This window comes from Oncorhynchus clarkii, unplaced genomic scaffold (assembly GCF_045791955.1).
Source record: "Oncorhynchus clarkii lewisi isolate Uvic-CL-2024 unplaced genomic scaffold, UVic_Ocla_1.0 unplaced_contig_1794_pilon_pilon, whole genome shotgun sequence".
Classification (NCBI taxonomy): Eukaryota; Metazoa; Chordata; class Actinopteri; order Salmoniformes; family Salmonidae; genus Oncorhynchus; species Oncorhynchus clarkii.
Window position 1 is genome coordinate 30249 of NW_027261073.1, and position 25090 is coordinate 55338.

The 25090-nt window shown below is 45.9% G+C and overlaps 1 protein-coding gene across 1 annotated transcript in view; it reads right to left on the reverse strand.

Moving 5' to 3' along the window:
- LOC139404559 (exocyst complex component 4-like) overlaps positions 1 to 25090 on the reverse strand; it is a gene marked incomplete at its 3' end in the record, with an annotated part of 116949 nt that overhangs the window by 11134 nt on the left and 80725 nt on the right. The window contains exons 5-6 of the mRNA XM_071147259.1: positions 24662 to 24817; positions 18685 to 18863 (exon numbers count right to left, since the gene is read on the reverse strand). Of these exons, the coding sequence (XP_071003360.1) occupies positions 18685 to 18863; positions 24662 to 24817 (335 nt within the window). The remainder of the gene's footprint in view (positions 1 to 18684; positions 18864 to 24661; positions 24818 to 25090) is intronic.

Genomic DNA, 25090 nt, shown 5'->3' on the forward strand with positions numbered 1-25090 from the left:
GTACTCGTGGAACGGCCCTGCAATCCTCGTCTTAGATATCAGCCTGCAAAAACAAGACTCTGTTTTGGTCCAAGTGTTCAGAAAGCGGAAATACTGCAGTATCATGGTTAGAGATGAGTCTGAATGCTGATCCCCTGACTCAGACAATTAATCATGGAACACACACCATCATTTCCTTTCGTCTTTCCACAAAGAACAAAACAAAAGAACATGGTTGCGTTGCACAAAAGAAAATTCAGTTACTTGATTTTTACAAAAGTAAAGATTAATTGTCTCGAGACGATATAACCCTAAAGCACAAATTCAATCACAATTCACAAGTCTGTTGCATTATGTTCCCTAAATAATTATAATATTGCATTACTGCACTCTTAGAAAAAAGGGTTCCAAAAGGGTATTTTGGCTGTCCCCATAAGATAACCATTTAAAGAACCCTTTTGGGTTCCAGGTAGAACTCTCTGTGAAAAGGGTTCTACATGGAAACCAAAAGGGTTGTACGTGGAACCAAAAAGGGTTCTTCAAAAGGTTATCCCATGGGGACAGGTGAATAACACTTTAAAATTCTAGAGTGTGTTCATGAAGACATTACACAGAATAAATTCAAAGCAAACAAGCGTGGTGAACTATTTATAAATAGTTCTGGTTTTAAGTGTACCAAGATTTGGCATGGGCCCTCAGATCCTCAAAAGGTTCGACAGCTGCACCCTTGAGAGCATCTTGACTGGCTGCATCACCGCCTGGTATGGCAACTGCTTGACATCCGACCGCAAAGCGCTACAGAGGATAGTGAGTATGGCCCAGGATATCACTGGGGCCGAGTTCCATGCCATTCTGGACCTCTATACCAGGCGGTGTCAGAGGAAGGCCCTAAAAATGGTCAAAGACTCCAGCCACCCAAGTCATAGACTGTTCTCTCTGTTACTGCACAACAAGAGATACCAAGTCTGGAACCAACAGGACGCTGAACAGCATCCACCCCCAAAGCCATAAAAATATTTAACCAAATCTGCACTGACCCTTTTGGCACTAACTCTATTGACTCCTCACATACGCTGCTGTTACTGTTTATTATCTTTCCTGTTGCCTAGTCACTTTATCCCTACCTGTGTGTACATGCAGTTGAAGTCGGAAGTTTACATACACTTAGGTTGGAGACATTAAAACTAGGTTTTCAACCACTCCACAAATTTCTTGTTAACAAACTACAGTTTTGGCAAGTCGGTTAGGACATCTACTTTGTGCATGACACAAGTAATTTTTCAAACAATTGTTTACAGACAGATTATTTCACTTATAATTCACTGTATCACAATTCCAGTGGGTCAGAAGTTTACATAAACTAAGTTGACTGTGCCTTTAAACAGCTTGGAAAATTCCAGAAAATGAAGTCATGGCTTTAGAAGCTTCTGATAGGCTAATTGACATAATTTGATTCAATTGGAGGTGTTCCTGTGGATGTATTTCAAGTCCTACCTTCAAACTCAGTGCCTCTTTAATTGACATCATGGGAAAATCAAAAGAAATCAGACCTCAGAAAAAAAATAGTAGACCTCCACTAGTCTGGTTCATCCTTGGGAGCAATTTCCAAATGCCTGAAGGTACCACGTTCATCTGTACAAACAATAGTACGCAAGTATAAACACCATGGGACCATGCAGCGTTCATACCGCTCAGGAAGGTTCTGTCTCCTAGAGATGAACGTACTTTGTTGAGAAAAGTGCAAATCAATCCCAGAACAACAGCAATGGACCTTGTGAAGAAACAGGCACAAAAGTATCTATAGCCACAGTAAAACGGGTCCTATATCGACATAACCTGAAAGGCCGCTCAGCAAGGAAAAAGCCACTGCTCCAAAACCGCCATAAAAAAGCCAGACTACGGTTTGCAACTGCACATGGGGACAAAGATCGTACTTTTTGAAAAAATGTCCTCTGGCCATAATGACCATCGTTATGTTTGGAAGATAAAGGGGGAGCCTTGCAAGCCGAAGAACACCATCCCAACCGTGAAGCATGGGGGTGGCAGCATCATGTTGTGAGGGTGCTTTGCTGCAGGAGGGACTGGTGCACTTCACAAAATAGATGGCATCATGAGGATGGAAAATTCTGTGGATATATTGTCAGGAAGTTAAAGCTTGGTCGCAAATGGTCTTCCAAATGGACAATGACCATTGAGTAGTGGAGACCAGAGTCTATCAAACTTGGGCTGTCTCTTGTGGAGGTCATAAGTGAGCATTTCAAGAGGAAGAAAGTCAACAATCTGGTCAATCCAGATTTTAAATGTAGGAGAAGTATTAGAGGCCCACAATAGAATAATACATTTCTTAGCAAAGTATGTAATAGTCATTAGCACATTTTCTCTGTCAGGATTAGATAGATTAGATAGATACACGGGGTCATATCAAACTGTACATCTAGTATTTTCTGTGCAGCAGTATGTATAGAGTGCCAGAATATGGCAATCTCTCTACAGCTCCAAAATACATGCATATAGGTTCCACTTTCAGAGTTACATCTTTTACAGTTAGGAGACATGTCTGTTTTCATTCTATGGCGTCTCAAAGGAGTATAATAACATTTGTACAAAAATGTGTAATTAGATTATTTCATTTTTACATAGTAGAGTAGTAGAGGAGCCGTATACCCTGTTGCAAACCTCCGCCCATAACTCATCACTGATAGTCAGACCAAGGTCCTTTTCCCAGATTATTTTCAAAGGAGTAATGGAGGAGCCTCCTTTCTCAGAAAGGAGTCTATAGATGTAGGAGATTTAGCCTTTAATGGATTGTGCTGTGACAAGAAGGGTTTCAACTTCATTCAACTGAGTTCTAAACCTCCTCTTGGAGGTAAATGAGGAAATTACATGTCTAATTTGAAGATATTTGAAAAAATGGGATCTTGGCACATCGAATTCACTGCAGAGCTCTTGAAAGGATTTCAGTGTAGTGGTTTTCTGATGAAATAGATCTGAAAAGGTCCTGATTCCTAGAGCATGCCAAAGATTAATATTGGCATCACTCAGGGCATTTGGCAAGTCTGAGTTGCCTACTATAGGCAACATAGAGAACATATTTGGCAGGTATTTCCTACAGTCCCTCCACGCTAGTAGGGTGCTGTAAATCACAAATGTTTTGGCTATGTTGCCCACCTCACTAAAGTTATTAATGAATATAATTTGAGCTTAGGGACACATTTCACATTCTTAAAATAAAGTGCTGACCTAAAACAGGGATTTTTTACTGGGATTAAATGTCAGGAATTGTGAAAAACTGAGTTTAAATGTATTTGGCTAAGGTGTATGTAAACTTCCGACTTCAACTTTATCTACCTCAACTACCTCGAACCACTGCACATCGACTCTGTACTGGTACCCTGTGTATATAGCCAACTTATCATTGACTCAGTACTGGTACCCTGCGTATATACCCAAGTTATCATTGACTCAGTACTGGTACCCTGTGTACAGGACCATTCTGGAAGAAAACCTGATGGAGTCTGCAAAATACCTGAGACTGGGACAGAGATTTGTCTTCCAACAAGACAATGATCCAAAACATAAAGCAAAATCTACAATGGAATGGTTCAAAAATAAACATATCCAGGTGTTAGAATGGCCAAGTCAAAGTCCAGACCTGAATCCAATCGAGAATCTGTGGAAAGAACTGAAAACTGCTGTTCACAAATGCTCTCCATCCAACCTCACTGAGCTCGAGCTGTTTTGCAAGGAGGAATGGGAAAAAATGTCAGTCTCTCGATGTGCAAAACTGATAGAGACATACCCCAAGCGACTTACAGCTGTAATCGCAGCAAAAGGTGGCGCTACAAAGTATTAACTTAAGAGGGCTGAATAATTTTGCATGCCCAATTTTTCAGTTTTTGATTTGTTAAAAAAGTTTGAAATATCCAATAAATGTCGTTCCACTTCATGATTGTGTCCCACTTGTTGTTGATTCTTCACAAAAAAATACAGTTTTATATCTTTATGTTTGAAGCCTGAAATGTGGCAAAAGGTCGCAAAATTCAAGGGGGCCGAATACTTTCGCAAGGCACTGTATATAGCCAAGTTATCATTGACTCAGTACTGGTACCCTGTGTATATAGCCAAGTTATCATTGACTCAGTACTGGTACCCCGTGTATATAGCCAAGTTATCATTGACTCTGTACTGGTACCCTGTGTATATAGCCAAGTTATCATTGACTCTGTACTGGTACCCTGTGTATATAGCCAACTTATCATTGACTCAGTACTGGTACCCCGTGTATATAGCCAAGGTATCATTGACTCTGTACTGGTACCCTGTGTATATAGCCAAGTTATTATTGACTCTGTACTGGTACCCTGTGCATATAGCCAAGTTATCATTGACTCTGTACTGGTACCCCGTGTATATAGCCAAGTTATCATTGACTCTGTACTGGTACCCTGTGTATATAGCCAAGTTATCATTGACTCTGTACTGGTACCCTGTGTATATAGCCAAGTTATCATTGACTCTGTACTGGTACCCTGTGTATTTAGCCAAGTTATCATTGACTCTGTACTGGTACCCTGTGTATATAGCCAACTTATCATTGACTCTGTCCTGGTACCCCGTGTATATAGCCAACTTATCATTGACTCTGTCCTGGTACCCCGTGTATATAGCCAAGTTATCATTGACTCTGTACTGGTACCCCGTGTATATAGCCAAGTTATCATTGACTCTGTACTGGTACCCTGTGTATTTGGCCAACTTATCATTGACTCTGTACTGGTACCCCGTGTATATAGCCAAGTTATCATTGACTCTGTACTGGTACCCTGTGTATATAGCCAAGTTATCATTGACTCTGTACTGGTACCCCGTGTATATAGCCAAGTTATCATTGACTCAGTACTGGTACCCTGTGTATATAGCCAAGTTATCATTGACTCTGACCTGGTACCCCGTGTATATAGCCAAGTTATCATTGACTCTGTACTGGTACCCCGTGTATATAGCCAAGTTATCATTGACTCTGTCCTGGTACCCCGTGTATATAGCCAAGTTATCGTGTATTTATTGAGTTGTTATAATTGATTTTCTCTTTTTCTCTCTGCATTGTTGGGAAATAAGTAAGTAAATATGTCACTGTTAGTCTACACGTTGTTTACAAAGCATGTGACAAATAACATTTGATTTGAAAACCGAGAAGCTCTTGAGTACACAGCTCAAAATATAATCATATGTTTATTAGACCACACCATAGACCAGGCCTGGGCAAAGGGGGGGGTGTATGTGGCCCGCGACTTGGGTCAAAACGCTACCACTGACCTGCAACTTGAGCTTATCGATCTTCAGTCTGATGCAGTGATTGGAGAACTATTCAAAACAATGTCACTGAAGAGGTTCTATTCATCTCTTGATGAACAAAACTTTCCCATGATTAGGAGTCCTGCTCAGAGGATGTGTGTACTGTTTGGGTCAACCTTTGTATGTGAACAGACATTTTCCATTATGAAATACAACAAGTCAAGACACCTCTTACTGACTCTCACCTCTCAGCAATCCAGTGCATAGCGATGTCAGAGACTATACCTGACTTCACAGCTCTAGTCAATGCACAGTGTACTTTCCCTCCGTGTAGTTCATTGCATGTTTAATAATGAAATTACCTACCAAAAGGAGAACATGGATGTGGTTTATTTCTGTGCATGTTAAAAAAGTAAAATAAGTAGCATATCTGGAAGTGATTTACAGTAGATACATCTGTCAACACAGTCAAACAGAAGGAAGGAACTACATACTGGCAGACACCCCACCTGAGGAAGAAGGAACTACATACTGTCAGACACCCCACTGAGGAAGAAGGAACTACATACTGTCAGACACCCCACCTGAGGAAGAAGGAACTACATACTGTCAGACACCCCACCTGAGGAAGAAGGAACTACATACTGTCAGACACTCCACCATAACTAGAAGGAACTACATACTGTCAGACACCCCACCTGAGGAAGAAGGAACTACATACTGTCAGACACCCCACTGAGGAAGAAGGAACTACATACTGTCAGACACCCCACCTGAGGAAGAAGGAACTACATACTGTCAGACACCCCACCTGAGGAAGAAGGAACTACATACTGTCAGACACCCCACTGAGGAAGAAGGAACTACATACTGTCAGACACCCCACCTGAGGAAGAAGGAACTACATACTGTCAGACACCCCACTGAGGAAGAAGGAACTACATACTGTCAGACACCCCACCTGAGGAAGAAGGAACTACATACTGTCAAGACACCCCACCTGAGGAAGAAGGAACTACATACTGTCAGACACCCCACCTGAGGAAGAAGGAACTACATACTGTCAGACACCCCACCTGAGGAAGAAGGAACTACATACTGTCAGACACTCCACCATAACTAGAAGGAACTACATACTGTCAGACACCCCACCTGAGGAAGAAGGAACTACATACTGTCAGACACCCCACCTGAGGAAGAAGGAACTACATACTGTCAGACACCCACCGTAACTAGAAGGAACTACATACTGTCAGACACCCCACCTGAGGAAGAAGGAACTACATACTGTCAGACACCCCACCTGAGGAAGAAGGAACTACATACTGTCAGACACCCCACCTGAGGAAGAAGGAACTACATACTGTCAGACACCCCACCTGAGGAAGAAGGAACTACATACTGTCAGACACCCCACCTGAGGAAGAAGGAACTACATACGGTCAGACACCCCACCTGAGGAAGAAGGAACTACATACTGTCAGACACCCCACTGAGGAAGAAGGAACTACATACTGTCAGACACCCCACCTGAGGAAGAAGGAACTACATACTGTCAGACACCCCACCTGAGGAAGAAGGAACTACATACTGTCAGACACTCCACCATAACTAGAAGGAACTACATACTGTCAGACACCCCACCTGAGGAAGAAGGAACTACATACTGTCAGACACCCCACCTGAGGAAGAAGGAACTACATACTGTCAGACACCCACCGTAACTAGAAGGAACTACATACTGTCAGACACCCCACCTGAGGAAGAAGGAACTACATACTGTCAGACACACCACCCGAGGAAGAAGGAACTACATACTGTCAGACACCCCACTGTAACTAGAAGGAACGACATACTGTCAGACACCCCACTGTAACTAGAAGGAACTACATACTGTCAGACACCCCACCTGAGGAAGAAGGAACTACATACTGTCAGACACCCCACCTGAGGAAGAAGGAACTACATACTGTCAGACACCCCACCTGAGGAAGAAGGAACTACATACTGTCAGACACCCCACTGTAACTAGAAGGAACTACATACTGTCAGACACCCCACTGTAACTAGAAGGAACTACATACTGTCAGACACCCCACCTGAGGAAGAAGGAACTACATACTGTCAGACACCCCACCTGAGGAAGAAGGAACTACATACTGTCAGACACCCCACCTGAGGAAGAAGGAACTACATACTGTCAGACACCCCACCTGAGGAAGAAGGAACTACATACTGTCAGACACCCCACTGAGGAAGAAGGAACTACATACTGTCAAATCAAATCAAATCAAATTTTATTTGTCACATACACATGGTTAGCAGATGTTAATGCGAGTGTAGCGAAATGCTTGTGCTTCTAGTTCCGACAATGCAGTAATAACCAACAAGTAATCTAACTAACAATTCCAAAACTACTGTCTTGTACACAGTGTGAGGGGATAAAGAATATGTACATAAGGATATATGAATGAGTGATGGTACAGAGCAGCATAGGCAGATACAGTAGATTGTATCGAGTACAGTATATACATATGAGATGAGTATGTAAACAAAGTGGCATAGTTAAAGTGGCTAGTGATACATGTATTACATAAGGATACAGTCGATGATATAGAGTACAGTATATACGTATGCCTATGAGATGAATAATGTAGGGTAAGTAACATTATATAAGGTAGCATTGTTTAAAGTGGCTAGTGATATATTTACATCATTTCCCATCAATCCCATTATTAAAGTGGCTGGAGTTGAGTCAGTGTCAGTGTGTTGGCAGCAGCCACTCAATGTTAGTGGTGGCTGTTTAACAGTCTGATAGCCTTGAGATAGAAGCTGTTTTTCAGTCTCTCGGTCCCAGCTTTGATGCACCTGTACTGACCTCGCCTTCTGGATGATAGCGGGGTGAACAGGCAGTGGCTCGGGTGGTTGATGTCCTTGATGATCTTTATGGCCTTCCTGTGACATCGGGTGGTGTAGGTGTCCTGGAGGGCAGGTAGTTTGCCCCCGGTGATGCGTTGTGCAGACCTCACTACCCTCTGGAGAGCCTTACGGTTGAGGGCGGAGCAGTTGCCGTACCAGGCGGTGATACAGCCCGCCAGGATGCTCTCGATTGTGCATCTGTAGAAGTTTGTGAGTGCTTTTGGTGACAAGCCGAATTTCTTCAGCCTCCTGAGGTTGAAGAGGCGCTGCTGCGCCTTCTTCACAATGCTGTCTGTGTGAGTGGACCAATTCAGTTTGTCTGTGATGTGTATGCCGAGGAACTTAAAACTTGCTACCCTCTCCACTACTGTTCCATCAATGTGGATAGGGGGGTGTTCCCTCTGCTGTTTCCTGAAGTCCACAATCATCTCCTTAGTTTTGTTGACGTTGAGTGTGAGGTTATTTTCCTGACACCACACTCCGAGGGCCCTCACCTCCTCCCTGTAGGCCGTCTCGTCGTTGTTGGTAATCAAGCCTACCACTGTTGTGTCGTCCGCAAACTTGATGATTGAGTTGGAGGCCTGCGTGGCCACGCAGTCGTGGGTGAACAGGGAGTACAGGAGAGGGCTCAGAACGCACCCTTGTGGGGCCCCAGTGTTGAGGATCAGCGGGGAGGAGATGTTGTTGCCTACCCTCACCACCTGGGGGCGGCCCGTCAGGAAGTCCAGTACCCAGTTGCACAGGGCGGGGTCGAGACCCAGGGTCTCGAGCTTGATGACGAGCTTGGAGGGTACTATGGTGTTGAATGCCGAGCTGTAGTCAATGAACAGCATTCTCACATAGGTATTCCTCTTGTCCAGATGGGTTAGGGCAGTGTGCAGTGTGGTTGAGATTGCATCGTCTGTGGACCTATTTGGGCGGTAAGCAAATTGGAGTGGGTCTAGGGTGTCAGGTAGGGTGGAGGTGATATGGTCCTTGACTAGTCTCTCAAAGCACTTCATGAGTTGTAATTGTAATTACAAGTTGTAATTACAAGACACCCCACCTGAGGAAGAAGGAACTACATACTGTCAGACACCCCACCTGAGGAAGAAAGAACTACATACTGTCAGACACCCCACTGTAACGAGAAGGAAGAGAATCACCAACAACACCAATGTGAAGGACATAAGCTGTAACTAGAAGGAAGAGAATCACCAACAACACCATTGTGGAGGACATAAGCTGTAACTAGAAGGAAGAGAATCACCAACAACACCAATGTGGAGGACATAAGCTGTAACTAGAAGGAAGAGAATCACCAACAACACCAATGTGGAGGACATAACTGCTTCTTTGCAGGTCAGCCTTTTAAATCTGTTTGTCTGAAGAGCAGACCAATTGAAGTTAGAGTCTACAGAAAAGAATGATGACAAAAAGAGAGCAAACTTTGACTAGAGTAACTAACTTTCATGTACAATACTTGTCTCAGTCACTATCTGGCCTCACCTGTAAACCTCTTGTCTGCCAGGTGATGTCAACATCCTATTCTCTCTCCGTCCTCAGGTGGTATCAACTAGGCTTGGACGATATAACGTTGATATCATATACCGCGGTATACGGCATGACAACACACATCCTTTTACCTCAGAATCACGTGGCTGATTTAACCATCAATAGAAAAATACAGTAGCCAACACTATGCCACCTTTTAACCAGGAGGTGGGACAAATAGTCTGTTCATGTGGTGTCTGAGTTATCGGAAATACGAGACTTCCACTTAAACGGCCCTCCAAGTTGTAATTACAAGTCGGAAAGTCTGAGAAAATGACAATGCTACATATCAACACACTTGATATGTATCATTGTTGATACGTAGCTAGTTTGACTATATTGTCCATGTTTGCAACCTAGCTAACTTTATTATTAGAAACTTTAGCTAGCTCATATAGCTAGCTAAAATGTCATTGGTTGAAGAATTGTTCCAACTGGGATGTTTCCCACGAGCACATGAATGGTAACTAAACAAACACATCACACAGGCTCTTTAAAGGGGCAATCAGCAGTTGCTACATCCATTTTTGGACTTATAAATAAATGATATGTAGGCATTGATTCTTGAAGAATATAACTTATAAATGCCTCATGACCTTAGTTCAACTGTCACACTCCATGAGAACCCAAAATATAAGCTTGTTTTACTCCAATATTTGTAAACAAAGTAAATGTAAATAATTACAGTACAGCCTCATAACATAGGGTCATTTTGATATCATGGATGGTCAGCCCTTGCATCCGTAGCTCTGTCTATGAATATGAGAATGTTACATTTCTCCAGCCCCATCATATTTTATTTTTACCAAAACAAGGGCTTTTTTATTGTTTCTACAACAAAGAGTTCACAGACAACGGGTGCGAGCTGTGCGCCCAGGCAGGTCACTTATGACACAAGTCAGTATTCAACATTCATCCATGTCTGAGGATGTCGAGAGATGATGTGACCAGCCACTAGGGGCAACAGTGAGCGCCGTTACCTTCAAGTAGGTTTTGGTTTTGCTAGGGTATTGTGGACGGGGATGGCGGTAAGCATCTGCCTCTGGTTCCAAGTAGACCAAAGGTTCCAAACAGACCAAAGGTTCCAAACAGACCAAAGGTTCCAAACAGACCAAAGGTTCCAAACACACCAAAGGTTCCAAACACACCAAAGGTTCCAAACAGACCAAAGGTTCCAAACAGACCAAAGGTTCCAAACAGACCAAAGGTTCCAAACAGACCAAAGGTTCCACACAGACCAAAGGTTCCAAACAGACCAAAGGTTCCAAACAGACCAAAGGTTCCAAACAGACCAAAGGTTCCAAACAGACCAAAGGTTCCAAACAGACCAAAGGTTCCAAACAGACCAAAGGTTGCATGTTTGAATCCAGCGATAGAAAGTAGTTGTTGATATTTTTTGTTTTCAGCCTAACCCAAACCTTAACCCTTACCTTAACCATTCAGAGTTCATGTCTAACCTTCAGAATCCGGAGTTGATGCCTAAACTTAACCCTAAATATTTTCACATTTCAGGTGTAGAACTTTGCAAACAACATCTAATTCTGATGTGAGACTGTGATAGCTTGTTTATGTGCCATGGCTTGTGTATGTTGTGTGTAAATGCCTGTGTGTGTGTGTTGTGTGTAAACACCTGTGTGTGTGTGTGTGTTGTGTGTAAACACCTATGTGTGTTAGTGTTAAAGTAACTGCATTGTGTGTTTCCTCCAGTGCATTTCACATCATGTCTTTGGCAGCTCTGGGGAGGAAGGCCTAACAGCAGGAGGTCTCACCAGGGGAACACAGTACGCCTCTCAGCCTGTCACACTTTGATGATGCGATCAAGACTCCACGGCATGGGGCCACCAATTTAGAGGCATGAACAGAGGAACTTGGGCTCCTTCTGACTGACAGCCTTCCATACCTCCCATCTATGTCAACTTTCCCTCTCTAATCTCTTTGGATTCAGGGTCTCTCTCTGCGTGCCTCGCACTCTGCGTGCCTCGCTCTCTGCGTGCCTCGCTCTCTGCGTGCCTCGCTCTCTGCGTGCCTCGCTCTCTGCGTGCCTCGCTCTCTGCGTGCCTCGCTCTCTGCGTGCCTCGCTCTCTGCGTGCCTCGCTCTCTGCGTGCCTCGCTCTCTGCGTGCTTCGCTCTCTGCGTGCCTCGCTCTCTGCGTGTCTCTCTCTCTGCCTCCGCCGGTCTCTCTCTCCTAGTATGTGGGGTCTTTGTAAATATATGTGTGTTTTTGTTTATGCGTGTTTGTGTGAGTGTGTAGTGTGTGTACTGTATAGTGTGTAGTGCTTATCCAATTATTTTCCAATCCCATCTAAGGGAGGCGTCTGTTCCTTGCCATCTGCAGGAGATGAGGGTGGCACACATTAAGGGAGAGACGGGGGGCAGATCAATGGCACACACACATGCAGACACACAGGATAAATACTCTATTGCTCTGGCTGGTCAATGACAGGAAAGCTAACAGAGAACAAAGAGAGAGAACATGAAAGAAACAACTATGAGTTGATGCCTCCTGTCTGAACCAGTTCAATGTGGTGCAGAACTTTCCATTGACTCATCAGTCTGCTCTTTCCAGACCTCCAGCAGAGAGGAAGAGAAAGAAGAAGAAGAGAGGGAGGGTCTATCCTGGAGGGGTGGGAGTGAAGTCATGAATGATGCATAGGGACTGGTGTTAATTATTCTGTGTGTGGAACGGGACAGACATCTGCACTAGGATAGAGAGAGAGAGGTGGGGGGGGGAGAGGAGAAAGAGTGGGGAGATGGATGGAAGGAGGAGAGAGAGAGAGAGAGAGAGAGAGAGAGAGAGAGAGAGAGAGAGAGAGAGAGAGAAAGAAAGTGAGAAAGAAAGAAAGAAAGAGAGAGAGAGGGAAAGAGAGAAAGAAAGAAAGAGAGATAGAGAGATAGAGGGAAAGAGAATGAGGAGAGAGATGGGATGTGTCTATTCTTATGTATGCCTGAGAGACAGCCTGGAAGTATGTGAGAGATAGAGACTAGACATGCATGTGTAAAACAGAAAGGTAAACGTAAACGTATTCAAGGTATCAAGGGAACAATTAGAGATGTACAGGCTTGTATTGTGTGTTGGAGAAAGAAAGTAGAACACTGATTATGCTAATACTTCCTACTGCTAGAGGGAGCAGCCCACCACTTGCTCAGGTCAAGGTTAAAAAATAAAAAATCCCCCCTCCTCATCCTCTCTCCCCCCGTCTCTTCCTCACAGGCAAATCCCCCCCTAACTCCAAAATACTGCCTATGTTGCAAAAAGAACATGCGGTCAAAGAACACCTCTCCCCCAGGACAGCATGGTTCTATAGTACCTCATTACAGAGAGTAGAGCAGCGGAGCACAGCACAGCTACAGTTAGATGTGTCCTAAACGGCATCCCATTCCCTATACAGTGCACTCCTTTTGACCAGGTCCCATAGGGATCAGGTCAAGAGTAGCCCACTATGTGGTGCCGGGGTAGCCAACCCTGTTCCTGGAGTGTCACAGCTACAGCAGGATGTTCCAACTAGGCTTCATACCTGACCAACTGAGATAATTGATCGGTTCAGTGATTGCCTAAATTATACAAACCTGCTCTTCCAGGCCGGTTAAATCAAGAACATGAACTGTCTGCAGTTCTCCAGGACCAGGGTTGACTTCCCCTTATGTAGGGAGTAGGGTACTATCTACCCCTGATGTAGGGAGTAGGGTACTATCTACCCCTGAAGTAAGGAGTAGGGTACTATCTAACCCTGATGTAGGGTACTATCTATCCCTGATGTAAGGAGTAGGGTACTATCTACCCCTGATGTAGGGAGTAGGGTACTATCTACCCCTAATGTAGGGAGTAGGGTACTATCTACCCCTGATGTAGGGAGTAGGGTACTATCTACCCCTGATGTAGGGAGTAGGGTACTATCTACCCCTGATGTAGGGAGTAGGGTACTATCTACCCCTGATGTGGGGAGTAGGGTACTATCTACCCCTGATGTAAGGAGTAGGGTACTATCTAACCCTGATGTAGGGTATTATCTATCCTGTGTGTGTGTGTGTGTGTGCCTGTGTGTGTGTGCCTGTGTGCCTGTGTGTGTGTGCCTGTGTGTGTGTGCCTGTGTGTGTGTGCCTGTGTGAGTGTGCGTCTGTGTGAGTGTGTGTCTGTGTGTGCCTGTGTGTGTGTTCTTGTGTGTGTGTGTGTGTGTGTGTGTGTGTGTGTGCGCCTGTGTGTGCGTGTGTGTGTGTGTGTGTGTGTGTGTGCCTGTGTGTGTGTGTGTGCCTGTGTGTGTGTGTGTGTGTGTGTGTGTGTGCCTGTGTGTGTGTGTGCGTGTGCGTGTGTGTATTTGTATGTGTGTGTGTAGGGTGCCATTTGGGACTTAGATCTAGAGTACATGCTGTCTGGAGGCAGGAGAAGCATGGCTGCCTCGGATTTGAACTAACGCAATCTTGAAACTGATCTGCAGATCGCTGGACACACACACACACATAAAGATGTACATGTACAGACATAAGAACATTGTTAAGCAATAAGGCACGAGGAGGTGTGGTATATGGCCATTATACCACGGCTAAGGGCTGTTCTTTAGCACAACACATTGCAGTATGCATGGACACAGCTCTTAGCTGTGGTATAATGGCCATATACCACAAACCCCCAATTAGAGCAGTAAAAAAATGAATGTTTTGTCATTCCCGTAGTATAAGAACTGATACACCACAGCTGTCAGCCAATCAGCCTCCAGGGCTCAAACCACCCAGTTTATAATAGGGCGTATACCACAGGTATGACATAACATTTATTTTTACTGCTCTAATTACGTTGGTAACCCGTAACCCAATAAGGCACCTCAGGGGTTTGTGGTATATGGCCAATGTATCCAGGCACATTGCGTCATGCTCCACATTGCGTCATGCTTAAGAACAGTCCTTAGTCGTGGTATATTGGACAAAAACCACACCCCCTCAGGCTTTTTGCTTAAATATACCACAGCTTTCAGCCAATCAGCAGTCAGGGCTTGAACCGCCCAGTTTATATAAAAAATAAATCACTCACTCACGCAAACAGATGAATGAAACATTAAAACACATGACATGACAGCCAGGACAGACATGACAGCCAGGACAGACAGGACAGCCAGACAGATAGGACAGCCAGACAGATAGGACAGCCGAATACATACATGAAAGACAGGACAGCCAGACAGACATGACAGCCAGACATACATGAAAGACAGGACAGCCAGACAGACATGACAGCCAGACATACATACATGAAAGACAGGACAGCCAGCCAGACAGACAGACAGTCAGTCAGACAGACAGACATGACAGTCAGACAGACATGATAGTCAGACAGACAGCCAGACATGACAGTCAGACAGACATGATAGTCAGACAGACATGACAGCCAGACAGACAGCTAGACCGACAGATAGCTAGACCGACAGATAGCTAGACAGACAGATAGCTAGACAGACAGATAGATAGACAGACAGATAGATAGACAGACAGATAGATAGACAGACAGACATGACAGTTAGACAGACAGATAGCTAGACAGACATGACAGCTAGACAGACATGACAGCTAGACAGACATGACAGCTAGACAGACAGACATGACAGCTAGACATTACAGCTAGACAGACAGACAGATAGCTAGACAGACAGACAGCTAGACAGACAGACAGCTAGACAGACAGACAGCTAGACAGACAGATAGCTAGACAGACAGATAGCTAGACAGACAGCGAGACATACAGACAGATAGCGAGACAGACAGACAGACAGATAGCTAGACAGACAGACAGCTAGACAGACAGACAGCTAGACAGACAGACAGCTAGACAGACAGACAGCTAGACAGACAGACAGACAGACAGACAGACAGACAGACAGACAGACAGACAGACAGATAGCTAGACAGACAGCTAAACAGACAGCTAGACAGACAGATAGCTAGACAGATAGCTCGACAAACAGACAGATAGCTAGACAGACAGACAGACAGACAGACAGACAGACAGACAGCTAGACAGACAGATGGCTAGACAGACAGATAGCTAGACAGACAGATAGCTAGACAGACAGATAGCTAGACAGACAGACATGACAGCTAGACATGACAGCTAGACAGACAGATAGCTAGACAGACAGACAGACATATAGCTAGATAGACATGCCCACAGATCCAGTTTTTACACACAGCTGTTCCCAGCAGAAAGCGGCCATCACATTGGCAGGTGCCCTCAGTGTGTGTGTGTTGTGTGTGTGCATTGTGTGTGGTGTGTGTTATATGTGTGTCACCTCAGGTAAATATTGTCTGAGAGGATTAGGCGTCCAGAGCGGCGCCCAGATGGGCGATAAGACCCTCGCCCCTGCCACCCTCACGGCCAATCTCCATTGGAGTACACACACTGGATGACCGCTGTCTCTCTGTCATATCAAACACACATACCCCACACACACCATGCACACACGATTGTTTAATCAAATTAAGATTAAATTAAGATTCAGCTGCGTTTTAACAGAGACAGTGTGTATTTATCATGCTAATCTTCTCCCTGCCTTATCCCTGTGTCTCTCTCTCTCTCTGTGTGTGTGTGTGTGTGTGTGTGTGTGTGTGTGTGTGTGTGTGTGTGTGTGTGTGTGTGTGTGTGTGTGTTTGATTTACAGATGCAGCCCAGCCACAGACATTGGGAGGTGATGATAGGAAATGTCCATCTTAGACTGATTTCTCTGGGTCAATCTACCTCCTGCATACGAGGCTGGGCATTATCCTAGCATTGTCCTTTTACATTATTTATTTTACCTTTATTTAACTAGGCAAGTCAGTTGAGAACAAATTGTTATTTACAATGACGGCCTACCCCGGCCAAACCCAGACAACACTGGGCCAATTGTGCCCAATCACCCAATCACGATCGGTTGTGATACAGCCTGGAATCGAACCGGGGTCTGTAGTGACGCCTCTAGCACTGAGATGCAGTGCCTTAGACCGTAGCGCCATTCCTTTGGGGGGGGCCGTTGTGGGTCCTGTAAATAACTTGGCTTATAGATTAACAGTCAGCTATAATGTAGCCAGTATAGCAGAGCATCAGCGTACTGTACCAGCTGTATATGAAGGTTCACAGATCACACATTGACTCCGCTTACGCCGGTCCCCTGTTACTGGGTCTTAATATGATTTCATTCAGAATACATCTGTTGGCACTAATATCACTCCATAGTGCTCTGCCCTCCTCTCTTAAACAACGCTCCAACTGAAACACACAGGAAGGACAATGACACCGCAGTCCCACACTTCCTGCCTGAAACAGCACCATCAGAGAATGAAGAGGACAACAACGGAAATAAGCTTGGTGTTTAATATATGTAATGTTGATGGTTAATTATCCAATACATTAAATCAATCAAGTGATGTGGTTTCATGGAAACACTATGCATCCTAATGCTTTTGGTAGAAACCTCAATGACTAAACTCTATGACTCTGGTCCTGTCTGTCTCAAGGTCGTTCATTCGTTCCCCTACCGTGGAGGAACATGGGTGCTACAGGACCTCGCCACACTCCAGAGGACAGCCGGCCCGACTGAAAGACTCCTTCATCTAGCGGGGCCATCACGCCGCGGAGAGAGAGAAGAAACGTGTACGAGTCGAGGAAGACAAGAGAAGGAAAATGACTTGTCCATACCTGACTACCTCTGTAATATGAAATCCAATTTAGGGAAGAAGGGGGAAACGGAGAGATAAGAAGGGAGGTTTTTCTCCCCCTCCGCCGTGTCGCGCCGAGCCCCATCAACCAAGGCAAACACTAAATAATGAACAATACTGTGGCTGTCCCGCCACGATAAAACACACTCCATTAATGCCACTCGGCAGAATTAATGATAATTATGCCACGTTCGCCGCCCGTTCTCTTATTGAATTCTTATCTGAGCTGCCGAGGAGGAAGGAACAGCGCTCCGACTGTCTCCTCTTCCACCCCCCCAAAAAAACAATAGAAAGAAAATCCCTCATTGAAGTCGTTCAGAAAGGGGAAGTTCACAGAGGAAATAGGAACCTTTATAGGTGTAAAATGAAGGAGGTGACATGGGATGCAACAGAGGAGGAACTCAGTGACTTTCATGCTCTGGAACAGGTGATCACAACACTGAGCTTAAGATGGGCTGTGTCCTTTCTACAAGTGTGTGTGTGTGTGTGCGTGTGTGCGTGTGTGTGTGTGTGTGTGTGCGTGTGCGTGTGTGTGTGTGTGCGTGCGTGCGTGCTCTGAACCCTTCTGGGTGTGGTCTGAGCATCACCATCAAGGTTGTGATTACATATTGAAGGATGGCACAATTAGAATGATATTCTATCTGTATGGGCACACCACCATAAGAGTTGGACTACAAGATCAGAAACATCCTCAGCCTGATGATGACAATGGAACACACACATTTTCACTGATAAATGAGGTCTCTGTAAAGACAGTGAGTAAAAGGTCTCTGACAGTTCTGAAACAAACCACACACTTCCAGGGCTAATTAGAGTGTGTATAAAGTGGTGTTTGTTTCTGGAGGCCCTCCTACCTGGCTCTAATTAGACGGTGGTAATTCACTCAGACAAACTCTTAATGACAGAGAGGAAAACTACTGCTGTGTGTGTGTGTGTGTGTGTGTGTGTGTGTGTGTGTGTGACAGAGAATAAATAACTACTGCTACTAATCATGACTGTAAAGGTGTCAGACTACAGTGTGTGTACATATACATAGCATAGGGAGTGGATGTGTATACTAGTGGCAGTATCTAGAACAAAACATTACACAGTCCATGTTAGCATTATGGAACCTTCTTGTGTTGTATACTGTTCATTCATTGGCTGTGTGGGACAGGTGTTGAACAAGCAGCCCTTCAGTCCACACACACACACAAACCCCACCAACCCTGCATGAATGGAAGCCATAAGGTGTGTATGTATGTATGCCTGCCTCTGCGCGTGTGCGTGTATACTCACTGGCAGCGTGGGGCAGGTTGATGAAGAAGCCTTTGAGTCTGGAGGCCAGCCACTCCATGCTCTCCTGCAGGTTGGCCAGGGCCTTCAGGTCGCTCACGTCACGCAGGATCTCGTTCTGCGGGATCAGCTTGTCACCCAGGTTACCCGTCAGCACCTCTGACTCCTTGGCAAACGCCGCCCTGGATCAGTGGGAATGGAGGAGGAGAGAGGAAATGGAGGAGGAGAGAGGAGATGGAGGAGGAGAGAGGAAATGGAGGAGGAGAGAGGAAATGGAGGAGGAGAGAGGAGATGGAGGACGAGAAAGGGAATGGAGGAGAGTGGAAATGGAGGAGGAGAGAGGAAATGGAAGAGGAGAGAGGAAACAAAAAAAGTTGTATTAGACAAAATCAGTCAATGTGACATGTTCTAGACAAGTTCTAAAATGGTCATGAGAGTAGTTAGAACTAACAGCCTGATATTCCAACAAGGGTTAGCCTGGTCCCAGATCTGTTTGAACTAACTGCCTGATCTTCAAACAAGGGTTAGCCTGGTCCCAGATCTGTTTGAACTAACTGCCTGATCTTCAAACAAGGGTTAACCTGGTCCCAGATCTGTTTGTACCGTCTTTCCAAATCTGTTGGTCATTGTTTGGCTTCATAATGACAACAGGAGATGGGAAGCTCTGGGACCAGGGTAGAGAGAGATGGGTTTCTCTTCTGGATATAGGAGATGGGAAGCTCTGGGACCAGGGTAGAGAGAGAGGGTTTCTCTTCTGGATATAGGAGATGGGAAGCTCTGGGACCAGGGTAGAGAGAGAAGGGTTTCTCTTCTGGATATAGGAGATGGGAAGCTCTGGGACCAGGGTAGAGAGATAAGGGTTTATCTTCTGGATATAGGAGATGGGAAGCTCTGGGACCAGGGTAGAGAGAGAAGGGTTTCTCTTCTGGATATAGGAGATGGGAAGCTCTGGGACCAGGGTAGAGAGAGAAGGGGTTCTCTTCTGGATATAGGAGATGGGAAGCTCTGGGACCAGGGTAGAGAGAGAAGGGTTTCTCTTCTGGATATAGGAGATGGGAAGTTCTGGGACCAGGGTAGAGAGAGAAGGGTTTCTCTTCTGGATATAGGAGATGGGAAGCTCTGGGACCAGGGTAGAGAGAGAAGGGTTTCTCTTCTGGATATAGGAGATGGGAAGCTCTGGGACCAGGGTAGAGAGAGAAGGGTTTCTCTTCTGGATATAGGAGATGGGAAGCTCTGGGACCAGGGTAGAGAGATAAGGGTTTCTCTTCTGGATATAGGAGATGGGAAGCTCTGGGACCAGGGTAGAGAGATAAGGGTTTCTCTTCTGGATATAGGAGATGGGAAGCTCTGGGACCAGGGTAGAGAGAGAGGGTTTCTCTTCTGGATATAGGAGATGGGAAGCTCAGGGACCAGGGTAGAGAGAGATGGGTTTCTCTTCTGGATATGGGTCGTGCATTAAGAGTAACGGCTTAAAACCTGTCAACAGCTCCAGATAAGGATTCCCTAGAATGAAGGAGAGGACAGTAGTGGAAGGCAGGAGGATAGTGATAGGACATTTATTGGGGGGTGAGGAGGATTAGGGGGGAGGGGACTATAATAACAATCCCACGGTACCCTGCACAGACGGTGGCTGGCACCGTGTGGAGCTGGACCCTGGACGGACAGACAGACCAGTCACATCAACTCCAGCATGCATCTCAATGAGGCCTTGGGCTTCCAGTAATGACCTTCACTGTGATTTAGGACTGACTGACTAACTTAGTTCAGTCACCACAGGCCCAATGACTAGCTAGTAACTGGAGCAGATAGAGAGGGAAGGGGAGAGAGACGTCATAGTAAAGGCTGGGTGGGTAGAAAGAGGAGAGAGAGAGAGAAAAAGACTCAACTGAGTGTGCATGCGTGTGTGTGTGTGTGTGTGTGTGTGTGTGTGTGTGTGTGTGTGTGTGTGTGTGTGTGTGTGTGTGTGTGTGTGTGTGTGTGTGTGAAAGAGATATATTTTAAGGCAATGTGACATTTCAGACTTCACACATGCTAGCAAACACATGACAAGAACACAGCCTTGAGGAGAAGACAGCAAAGAATATCCTCATTCTTTTGTGTGACTACTGACCAGCAGCCTTGGTGAATTCACTTCAATATCAAAACTGGAAAGAGACAGAGACACAGAGAGAGAGAGAGACAGAGAGACAGAGAGAGACAGAGAGAGAGAGACAGAGAGCGAGAGACAGAGCGAGAGACAGAGAGAGAGAGAGAGAGAGAGAGAGAGAGAGAGAGAGACAGAGAGACAGAGAGAGAGAGACAGAGAGCGAGAGACAGAGAGCGAGAGACAGAGAGCGAGAGAGAGAGAGAAAACAGAGAATGAAAGAGAGCGAGAGAGAGAGAAAACAGAGAATGAAAGAGAGCGAGAGAGAGAGAAAACAGAGAATGACAGAGAGCGAGAGAGAGAGCAAACAGAGAATGACAGAGAGCGAGAGAGAGAGAAAACAGAGAATGAAAGAGATCAGGAAGAACTGAATGACTTGTTCCAAGCAGGGCCCTTATTATTGGAGCGTGATCAAAAGGAGCGCTGGGTTGCCAGCCTCTAATCCCTCCAAAGAATGTTGAAAATGTCTGTGGTTGTGACTCAAATTAAAAAAGCCTAAAATATTATCTTTGCATTTAAATCCATCACCCATTCATTAATTTATTTACAATTCCAGGCCAATGAGCATCCTTCCTGAAGAGAGCACACGTTGAAAGCTCTGTCAATAAGAATGACCCACCTTCTCCTCCCAAATGATTTGGATCCCACCCCTCTTCAGGTAAATAACATGACATCCTTATGGAAAATTCACTACTTCCTGTACATGTCTGACTTGTTCAACCACAGCATGTTGATGAAGGGATGGAGGGAGTGAGGATACTGTTCTGTGTGTTTGTGTTAGGGTGGTGAGGATACTATTCTGTGTGTGTGTGAGGGTGGAGGGGTGGTGAGGATACTGTTCTGTGTGTCTGTGTTAGGGTGGAGGGGTGGTGAGGATACTATTCTGTGTGTGTGTGAGGGTGGAGGGGTGGTGAGGATACTGTTCTGTGTGTTTGTGTTAGGGTGGAGGGGTGGTGAGGATACTGTTCTGTGTGTTTGTGTTAGGGTGGAGGGGTGGTGAGGATACTGTTCTGTGTGTTTGTGTTAGGGTGGAGGGGTGGTGAGGATACTGTTCTGTGTGTCTGTGTTAGGGTGGAGGGGTGGTGAGGATACTATTCTGTGTCTGTGTTAGGGTGGAGGAGTGGTGAGGATACTGTTCTGTGTGTTTGTGTTTGGGTGGTGAGGATACTGTTCTGTGTGTTTGTGTTAGGGTGGAGCGGTGGTGAGGATACTGTTCTGTGTGTCTGTGTTAGGGTGGAGGGGTGGTGAGGATACTGTTCTGTGTGTTTGTGTTAGGGTGGTGAGGATACTATTCTGTGTGTGTGTGAGGGTGGAGGGGTGGTGAGGATACTGTTCTGTATGTCTGTGTTAGGGTGGTGAGGATACTATTCTGTGTGTGTGTGAGGGTGGAGGGGTGGTGAGGATACTGTTCTGTGTGTTTGTGTTAGGGTGGAGGGGTGGTGAGGATACTGTTCTGTGTGTTTGTGTTAGGGTGGTGAGGATACTGTTCTGTGTGTTTGTGTTAGGGTGGAGGGGTGGTGAGGATACTGTTCTGTGTGTCTGTGTTAGGGTGGAGGGGTGGTGAGGATACTGTTCTGTGTGTTTGTGTTAGGGTGGAGGGGTGGTGAGGATACTGTTCTGTGTGTTTGTGTTTGGGTGGTGAGGATACTGTTCTGTGTGTTTGTGTTAGGGTGGAGGGGTGGTGAGGATACTGTTCTGTGTGTTTGTGTTAGGGTGGAGGGGTGGTGAGGATACTGTTCTGTGTGTTTGGGTGGTGAGGATACTGTTCTGTGTGTTTGTGTTTGGGTGGTGAGGATACTGTTCTGTGTGTTTGTGTTAGGGTGGAGGGGTGGTGAGGATACTGTTCTGTGTGTTTGTGTTAGGGTGGAGTGGTGGTGAGGATACTGTTCTGTGTGTCTGTGTTAGGGTGGTGAGGATACTATTCTGTGTGTGTGTGTTTGGGTGGTGAGGATACTGTTCTGTGTGTTTGTGTTAGGGTGGAGGGGTGGTGAGGATACTGTTCTGTGTGTGTGTGATAGGGTGGTGAGGATACTGTTCTGTGTGTTTGTGTTTGGGTGGTGAGGATACTGTTCTGTGTGTTTGTGTTAGGGTGGAGGGGTGGTGAGGATACTGTTCTGTGTGTGTGTGATAGGGTGGTGAGGATACTGTTCTGTGTGTGTGTGAGGGTGGTGAGGATACTGTTCTGTGTGTTTGTGTTTGGGTGGTGAGGATACTGTTCTGTGTGTTTGTGTTAGGGTGGAGGGGTGGTGAGGATACTGTTCTGTGTGTGTGTGAGGGTGGTGAGGATACTGTTCTGTGTGTGTGTGAGGGTGGAGGGGTGGTGAGGATACTGTTCTGTGTGTCTGTGTTAGGGTGGTGAGGATACTGTTCTGTGTGTTTGTGTTAGGGTGGAGGGGTGGTGAGGATACTGTTCTGTGTGTTTGTGTTAGGGTGGAGGGGTGGTGAGGATACTGTTCTGTGTGTTTGTGTTTGGGTGGTGAGGATACTGTTCTGTGTGTTTGTGTTTGGGTGGTGAGGATACTGTTCTGTGTGTTTGTGTTAGGGTGGAGTGGTGGTGAGGATACTGTTCTGTGTGTTTGTGTTAGGGTGGAGGGGTGGTGAGGATACTGTTCTGTGTGTTTGTGTTAGGGTGGAGGGGTGGTGAGGATACTGTTCTGTGTGTGTGTGAGGGTGGTGAGGATACTGTTCTGTGCGTTTGTGTTAGGGTGGAGGGGTGGTGAGGATACTGTTCTGTGTGTTTGTGTTAGGGTGGAGCGGTGGTGAGGATACTGTTCTGTGTGTTTGTGTTAGGGTGGAGGGGTGGTGAGGATACTGTTCTGTGTGTTTGTGTTAGGGTGGAGGGGTGGTGAGGATACTGTTCTGTGTGTGTGTGAGGGTGGTGAGGATACTGTTCTGTGTGTTTGTGTTAGGGTGGAGGGGTGGTGAGGATACTGTTCTGTGTGTGTGTGATAGGGTGGTGAGGATACTGTTCTGTGTGTGTGTGAGGGTGGTGAGGATACTGTTCTGTGTGTTTGTGTTTGGGTGGTGAGGATACTGTTCTGTGTGTTTGTGTTAGGGTGGAGGGGTGGAGGGGTGGTGAGGATACTGTTCTGTGTGTTTGTGTTAGGGTGGAGGAGTGGTGAGGATACTGTTCTGTGTTTTTGTGTGAGGATGGTGAGGATACTGTTCTGTGTGTTTGTGTTTGGGTGGTGAGGATACTGTTCTGTGTGTTTGTGTTAGGGTGGAGGGGTGGTGAGGATACTGTTCTGTGTGTTTGTGTTAGGGTGGAGGGGTGGTGAGGATACTGTTGTGTGTTTGTGTTAGGGTGGAGGGGTGGTGAGGATACTGTTCTGTGTGTTTGTGTTTGGGTGGTGAGGATACTGTTCTGTGTGTTTGTGTTTGGGTGGTGAGGATACAGTTCTGTGTGTTTGTGTTAGGGTGGAGGGGTGGTGAGGATACTGTTCTGTGTGTTTGTGTTAGGGTGGAGGGGTGGTGAGGATACTGTTCTGTGTGTTTGTGTTTGGGTGGTGAGGATACTGTTCTGTGTGTTTGTGTTAGGGTGGAGGGGTGGTGAGGATACTGTTCTGTGTGTTTGTGTTAGGGTGGAGGGGTGGTGAGGATACTGTTCTGTGTGTTTGTGTTAGGGTGGAGGGGTGGTGAGGATACTGTTCTGTGTGTTTGTGTTAGGGTGGAGGGGTGGTGAGGATACTGTTCTGTGTGTTTGTGTTAGGGTGGAGGGGTGGTGAGGATACTGTTCTGTGTGTTTGGGTGGTGAGGATACTGTTCTGTGTGTTTGGGTGGTGAGGATACTGTTCTGTGTGTTTGTGTGAGGGTGGTGAGGATACTGTTCTGTGTGACCTGGTAAAGTCCTCCTCATCCTCTCTCTTCTGTCGGAGCTGTCTGGGCTGGGCCATGTTAGCCCAGTTGGGGAGAGACTGGAGCAGTCGGCTGATGTCCTCGTCCTTAGACCACGACGCACTGATGGTCAGCTTCTCCTCACACTGGACTATGCCCCTGGGACACACAGGACAGAGAGAGATCCTCAACTGTACAGTACAGACAGACAGCATAGCATGAGGGTGGATGAGGACAGATTGCCTGCATGAGGATAACTGCTTAGCTGGATCAGTGCTTGAGTCCACAGAACCACCCATAGACACACAGCAGGCAGCTGAGGCACAGTGTTTACACACCCATAGAGGGAGTAACACCTGGTCAGGTGAGAGGAGAGGTAGAGGGGTAGAGGAGAGGTAGAGGATGGAGAGGTAGAGGATGGAGGGGTAGAGG